A 7,833-nucleotide genomic window follows, 5' to 3' on the forward strand; every position below is an offset into this window, starting at 1 on the left:
GGGGTGCATTCACCCACGGAGACCGTGGGACTGATCTAATGGGAGCTCATCAAGGCCAGCTGGACTGGGATTGAACGAGCATGTGATCAAACCGGACTCTCTAAATGTGGCTGACAATGAGGGCAGACTGAGAAGCCAATGATAATGACACTGGGTTTTGATTCTACTGCACTAATTGGCTCTTTAAGAGCCTAGTCTGTTTGGATGCACACCTTCCTAGACCTGGATGAACAGCGGGGGGAAGGCCCCCCCACAGTGCAGGGCACCCTGACTTCTCTTAGAACTGGAGAGGGAGGGGGAGGGGGAATGGGGGCAGTGGGAGGGACATGGGTGGATGGGAGGAGGCAGGGAATTTTTAATAAATAAAAAAATTAAAATAAAATACAGAGATAAATTTAAAATAGTAATCATCTATTTGAAATTACCTTTTACACTACAAAGTAACTTGGGAAAGGGCTGTTTGAGCACAGTCATTATATTTTCAAAGCATGAACGACATGAGTTTTTTGCTACTTTTTGTGTCATGATGACCCCTCCTGGCTGAGCTGTTCGTTAACTTAGATTCATGGAGTTCCTGTTTTTCTGCCTTGAGTCTTTCCAGGTATTAAAAAGATAACTTCAAAATAAGTATAACATAAAATGAATATTTTTCATTATGTTTGAAAATAAAATAAATTTGAGAGTTCATTCTCAAAACTAAATTCAGGTATTACCCATTAAATTCATTTCCAGAATTTATGACAATTTTGGGCTTGTGTTTCAGAGTTTAAACTCAAGTGTGATAAAAACCTATCTCAATCAATCCATTTTTTAACCCTTTAAAGACATTTTTAAACATTTAAAATATATTGTAACTATTTATGTTGTATAGAATCAAAACTAAATAAATCCTAAAGCTCAGAAAAAAAAAGAATTCTACCAGGTAATTCCAACAGCTGATAAATATCTTCAGTAATGTAGCAGGATACAAGATTAACAAAAAAAATGCAATAGCCATCCTATATACAAATGATAAACAGGCAGAAAAGGACTCAGAGAGCATCACCCATTACAATAGCCACAAATAATATGAAATATTGCGGAGCAGCTCTAACAAAACAAATTAAAAACCAAAATGACAAGAACATTAAGTCTTTGAAGAAAGAAGTTGTGGAAGATATTAGGAAATGGAAATATCTCCCATGCTCTTGTATAGGCCAGAATAAACAAAAAAAATGACAATCATAGCAAAAGCAATCTACCGGTTCAATGCAATCCCCATCAAAATCCCAAAGCAATCATACACAGAACTCAAAAGAACAATATTCAACTCCACAGGGAAAAAATAAAAAACACAGGATACCTAAAACAATCCTGTAGTATAAAGAAACTACCCGAGACATCACCATCCCTGACATGACATCAAGTTCTACTATAGTGCCATAGAAAAAAAATAAATAAATAAATAAAATAAACCTGGTATTGGCATAAAAACAGACACAGGCACATGAACCAATAGGAACAATTTGAAGACCCTGATATGAAAACACACACCAATAAATAACTGATTTTTGAAAAAGAATCTAAAGCTATACAATGGGAAAAAAAGCATCTTCAACAATGGTGCTGACATAATTGGATGTCATCACGGAGAACACTGAAAATACATCCATGCCCATCACCATGTACAAAACTCAAGTCCAAGTGGATCAAAGATCGCAACATAAATCCAGGTACTTACTAAACCTGACAGAGCAGGAAGTGGAGGTAGCCTTGAACACATTGGCACAGGAGACCACTTCCTAAATATAATATCAGTAACATAGACACTAAGACAGCAATCAATAAATGGGGCCTCCAGGAATTGAAAATCTTCTATAAGGCAAAGAATGGACACCATAAATAAGACCAAAAAAAAAAAACAAAAAAAAAAACAAAACAAAACAAAACAAAAAACAACCTACAAATGGGAAAAGATCTTCACCAACCCCACATCTGACAGAGGGCTGATCTCAAAAGTATATAAAGAAATCAAGAAACTAGATATCAAAGTACAAAATAAATAAATTAAAAATGGGGTCCAAACTAAACAGAAAATTCTCAACAGAAAAGTCTCAAAAGGCTGAAAGACAGTTAAGGAATTGCTCAACATCCTTAATCATCAGGGAAATGCAACTCTAAATGACTCTGAGCTACCATCTTGCAGCAGAATGGTTAGAATGGCTAGGATCAAAAACATATTACACTTCTCTCTCTTGGTCTGGTTCCACTCCCTGTAAGCAGCTTTCCTCAGCAGGTATCACATGGCTCTGGCATCTCCAACATCCTGGGGTCTCTGAGACAATCCAGGTTTGACTTTCACAGCTTCATAAAATGGCCTCTATAGGCCTCCATGCAGTGACACCTGCGACTGGCCTCAGAAGCTTTCCTGAGTCACAGAGGGAGATTTCATAAACTCTTTCTTCTAACCTTCATCTAAAGCCAGGACCATGTGCCAAAGCAGCCAAGTTCTGCTGTTTTCTGGGGCTGTAATATGACCCCTCTCTCAATGACATATTCACCAGCTCTCTGTTTACTATGGTTTCCTTCGCTGCCTAAGCTCAGCTTTCCTGGAAATAACTGACAGGGAAAAGAAACTCTATTCAGAAATACTATATGTAAAAAACAAACAATTTTTTATTATCAATAAAAAAAATTAAGTGGAGTGTGGTGTTGCTCACTTGTAATCCCGAGCTGGAGACCAGAGACAGGAGAATCCCTGGGACTATCATCTTGTCCTACTTGGCAATACCCAGGTCACCAAGAGACACTATAAATACCAAGGTGAGTGGATTGTAAAGAAAAGCAACAAACATTGTCTCCTGTCCTCAGATACACATGCACACATCCTTCATCTGTGCACACACACATGCAAACACATGCTCACTAAAAAACACTGTACATCACGAATATCTATAAACAATTTTTGTTTTACTAAAAATATCTCAGTATTGCAAAGTACAAATACACAGACAGGCATGGGATTTTCACGTAACACTCATTAAGTAACTGTAGTAAAACGGGGAATTTTAAATTCACAGTATTTTTATGGATCCAGAGAAACTACACTTAGAAAAGAGAATTAAAACTTCAGTGGACATTTGAACTACTTTTGATAGCTGAGAGTAGATTAAGTTAAAAAAAATGTAAAGAGTCAGTATCAGCAAGGAGCTTCCTTTAATCAACCTAAGCATCAGGGAACATTTATGATATAAAGTAAAGAGGAGAGAAAAATAATTCCTGTGGAAATATCAACTTATAGTGTAGAATGAAGTTAAAGGAATCGACAGCACTTGGCAGCAGAAATATCACAAGAATGCCCATGTGTAATACCACAAATTTTATTTAAAATATGAAAAATCTTGATTTTCTATTCGCACTATTACAGACTTTAAGAAGAATATGTCTCTGGAAAAATTAGTTGTGGCTGCATCAGAATGTCGCCTCACAAACATCTGTCTGTCCTGCTCAGGAGGGGGAGACAATGGCCTCTTCTGACATTGTGGGCACCAGGAATTAACAGATACATACAAGCTGACACAATACTCATGAATATAAAAACAATTAATAAATCATTTTATGAAAAATGAGAAAAATTATCTCTTTTTAAAAATCTGATGGCACATAGACTGCATGTGTTTCACCATATTGATTATTCTGCTATCAGAACTGATTTGTACCAAAGGAGTAATTGTGGGATAGACATTCATCACAAACTTCTGAACACTCAGGGTGACTGGGCCGTACATCCATAACAGGACTGCGGTGGATGAGATGATGAAGTCCACCCAGTACATGACCACAAAGAAAACCACCAGCAGCAAAATGGTCTGGGTGGCCCTTTTCTCAGGGGATGTTCTCAGGTGGCTGTGGCTGTGAAGATGCTTGAGTTGCCTCTGATGTCTGAACAAGATGATCACTATGTATACACTAGTGGCCAACATAACTCCTACAAGAAATAAATCTCTGGAGATTGCCACTGTTAAAATCAGTGCCCTGATGATGTAGTTCATGGGAAAGAGTGAACAGAATTTAGTGACCTTCATCTGGTTGGTCTCACTCACGTTGGTAAAAGCACCAGCATAGAAGATTCGGGTGCTATTGAATAACAAGTTGAAAGACCAAATAAATAAGAAAGCATAAATCAGGTGGTTTTTTAGTTTATATTTAAATTTTGCCAACAAAGAGGAACTGGGACTGATAGTGACAGCCTGGAACACACTCAGGAGGCAGGTGATGCACATGGAGAGGCCTCTCATCACCCTGGTTATGTAAAAAGTTGTCTTACATTTGAAGTCATTATCAATGTTTAATGACCCAAATATGTCTCTAAGCCAAATATCCCCTCCAGTGAGGAGCAGCACTATGTGGATGAAGGTCAGTTGACAGGAGATCATGTCTGTGGGCTTAGGTCTGTGGCTTAGGATTGTGAAAGTATAGAAAACAAGGAGAAACAAATTGGTCAGGACTCCAAATTCAACTTGGAAATTAAGGACTATCCTTAATGAGGACATTGGTAGAAATTGTAGTCACCTTAAGAACATGAAATAAAAAAGGATATTTATGCTCTGGCAATGCTGAAGCATGCATGAGCAGCCCATATGTGGTGGTTCTGTTGACCTTGTCCATATTGGATTTCATGGTCTAAGTTGATAAGGACGACTGACCAGGTATCTTCCTCAAGAAGGCACCAGATTCCAACACAAAGGGTTGTGGAAATTTATTTCAAATATCTGAAAAAAATAATAGAGTGTTCACCAAACTTTTGATTAACTGGTCAGTATGTCTATATCATCATTCTGCTTTGCCTATTTATTCTTGATTAACCCATATCTTTAATTTTTGAAGTTTCACATTAGACATGGCCTATGTTTCTAAATAGCCTCAATGTTTCTCCTGGATATACAACATATTGAGCATGATAAATGCATTCTTAGCCATATCCGAATGCATACAGAATGCATACTTTATGTGCTTGTATTGCACCTAGACCGCAAGGCTTAGAAATTGTATCCTACTGATCTGACTTACATTGCCTCATTTTACAGATAACACTGAAAATGACAATGATGAGAATACAGGAGCATAATCATATTTGTACAACTGATTAAAAATTATGTTGATCTGGGGAAAAATCACAAAAGATATCCTAAAGAGTGAGGTGAGTCAGTTTTATATTCCATAATTTTAATAGCCTCTAATTTAAACTCTCCATGTTTTCATTCATAATTCTGATGGAATCGGAGTTGATAATTATTATTTTTTTATTTTTATTTTTCAATGAACTCACCACCACAGAATATGGGATTAAAGGCAGTGATACAGTTGGAGGCCATTAGTGCACTTTCCACACTAAATTAATTATGTAACCATTACTGTTATAAATTCTCCTAAATGTGTCCCAGTTTACTTCCCATCCCATTTAAAACTTGTGTGAACTCTACATGTGGTTTAAATAACTAACACTCAGCTACCAAGACAAATGTTATTTTTCTTTATTTTTAACAGCAGGTCAGTGGTGGGGAATAAATCATTAATCGTATGATTTCTTCGGGGTTTTCATCCATCCTTAGTTATTTTACCTCCTGATGTCCATTGTCTATATTTATAACCTCCTCTTTAACTAAGAAGCCCCCATTTTCTCCTTTTCCGTATCAAATCAACTATATCCTGCTACTCCCCTGTACCTTCCTCCAATCTCCTTCTATATGAACTTCCTTCCTCCCTGCTAAGGAGCCCACCCTTTCCCATTTCCCTGATAAGATCGCTTGTACCCTGTTATTCTTCTCTCCATTGTTACCCAAGATCAACCCCATCTTGGCCATGACCCCATTTTGCTTTCCTGATATCTTTAGTTTACACAGGCTAAATACTCTCATCTGAAGATGTGGAGCTAGAAGCCCCCAACAAGAGAGAGCATGTGACACTAAGAATAACACTATTTTCAACACATTGTGGCAAACATGAGCTTGCCAAAGATGACCACATAGTGATCCTGTTTTAGAATCTCTGTTTTAAAAGAAATTCCTTCCCATGCAGTGGAAATCAAGGGCCCCACTGTCATCATACATCATCAACACACAGACAGTTTTTATAATTTCAACAAATAGTCTTAGCTTTGGTGCTTTTGTTAGTTATTTAGCCTGGTTACCAGTATCATTATTTTATCAAATTAGTATAATTTGTTACGTTAAAATCAACTCTGTGATAGAAAAATAGAAACTATACCAACTAACATTCTTGCAAGAAAGAGTGGCCAACTGTAATTTCAAGTTCACTTGTATATTCCATATATATAAGTGCATGTATATATAGAAATAATTCAGAAGTCAGTAAATGAGACCTTGCTATAGCATCCCCATGAATATGCCAACATAAATAATATATTCCACACTTATACATTATATTTGATCTTAAAAAGCTTTATCTAGTAAAGGAATAGATTCAGTCTAATTGCCAGAGCCAAACATATGATTCTCCCACCAACATACAGTTATAGTAGCTGCATAGTTCTTTTTTTTAAAGTTCTAGGACACAAGCCGGAAAGAAAGCACAGTGGTTCAGAGCATGTTTTACTCTTGCAAATAACCTGGGCTACATTCACAGCAATAACATGGTGGCTCATCACCCTCTGTAACTCTAGTTATAGGAAATCTTTTGCCTTCTCTGATATTGCATGCAAGTGGTACAGAGTTGTACATGCAGGTAAAACACGAATATCTGGAAAATAAAATAAATAAATATTAAAGGAAGAAGGAAAAAGAGGAAAGAAAGAAAGGAAGGAAGGAAGGCAGGCAGGCAGGCAGGAAGGAAGGAAGGAAGGAAGGAAGGAAGGAAGGAAGGAAGGAAAGAAGGAAGAAAGGAAGAAAAAAATATATTATCTGATTTATTAAGGAAAACAATTAATTCAATCCTTGGTCTCTAAACTGAAAGAACTGTAGCACATTTCAATTTTAAAATTGCAAATGGACAAAATCTGTATGTATAATCAATCATTGTATTAACAACACCTCTATAATTTATTAATAAGGCAATGTATTATAAATAAAATAAAAAGATTATAAGAGAAGTTAAAGATGGTAATCAAAAAATTTTTCTTATCTTAAAGCTATAGACTTCAGCGTCTCTACTTCACACCCTTTGCTTAGTAAATATTTGTCACCTACAGAAAATGATGCTTCTTCTCATTCTTTATGTGGCATCTTTTTCTGGGGTACACTAGAGGGGAGACTTGACCAGAAAAACCACAGTTACCATGGCTATACACTGAGTTGTCAACATATCCGACAGAACCGTAACTGAGAAAAGTCATTCTTTTTATTTAAAAAAAATGCAGTACTTGGGTGTTCACATTAGTCTAAGTTGTAGTACTTAGTTGTAAGGATTAAACTTAAAGTGTATTCATAAACATTCGTAATAGTAAGGATGCAGCCACTGTCAAAGGGATCCAGACCAAAAGAATGGGCAGGCAGCATGCAGCTGTCTGAAGAAACGTGCAACGAAAGAAATAACGAGCTATGTCCTCGTAGCTCAACATTGTTCTGAGAAAAATCACTTTCCCCCTTCATTATCACAGTATTTGATTTTAGAACAGTCTTGTTTTATGAATTTGTGGTAGTCTTTACCTTCTTCTCTGAGGTGATAATAATATAATGAACATGCAAACATATTAGATCAAAAGTTTCATTTTAAGTCTTACCATATTTAGTGAGCAATGACTTAAATGCAGAGTGACTGCTCAGAGAGAACGTGGAGTGATTGTGAGACTTTCAGGTGACAAGATACACGGTATTCACTGGTTTACTGTCCACTGTC

At 36.7% G+C, this 7,833-nt stretch overlaps 1 protein-coding gene across 1 annotated transcript; it reads right to left on the reverse strand.

Moving 5' to 3' along the window:
• Nucleotides 1-3,397: 3,397 nt before the first annotated feature.
• On the reverse strand, nucleotides 3,398-4,743 carry LOC148121931 (putative vomeronasal receptor-like protein 4). The gene has a single exon (XM_087906738.1). The coding sequence runs from the start codon at nucleotides 4,530-4,532 to the stop codon at nucleotides 3,615-3,617; it is 918 nt and encodes a 305-aa protein (XP_087762864.1). The 5' UTR covers nucleotides 4,533-4,743; the 3' UTR covers nucleotides 3,398-3,614.
• Nucleotides 4,744-7,833: the final 3,090 nt, after the last annotated feature.

The sequence above is a fragment of the Myodes glareolus genome, chromosome 6 (genome assembly GCF_982192425.1).
Source record: "Myodes glareolus chromosome 6, mMyoGla1.1, whole genome shotgun sequence".
Classification (NCBI taxonomy): Eukaryota; Metazoa; Chordata; class Mammalia; order Rodentia; family Cricetidae; genus Myodes; species Myodes glareolus.

Coding starts and splice junctions, on each gene's coding strand:
- LOC148121931 (XM_087906738.1), bottom strand. CDS start 4,532: ATGTCCTCATTAAGGATAGTCCTTAATTTCCAAGTTGAATTTGGAGTC.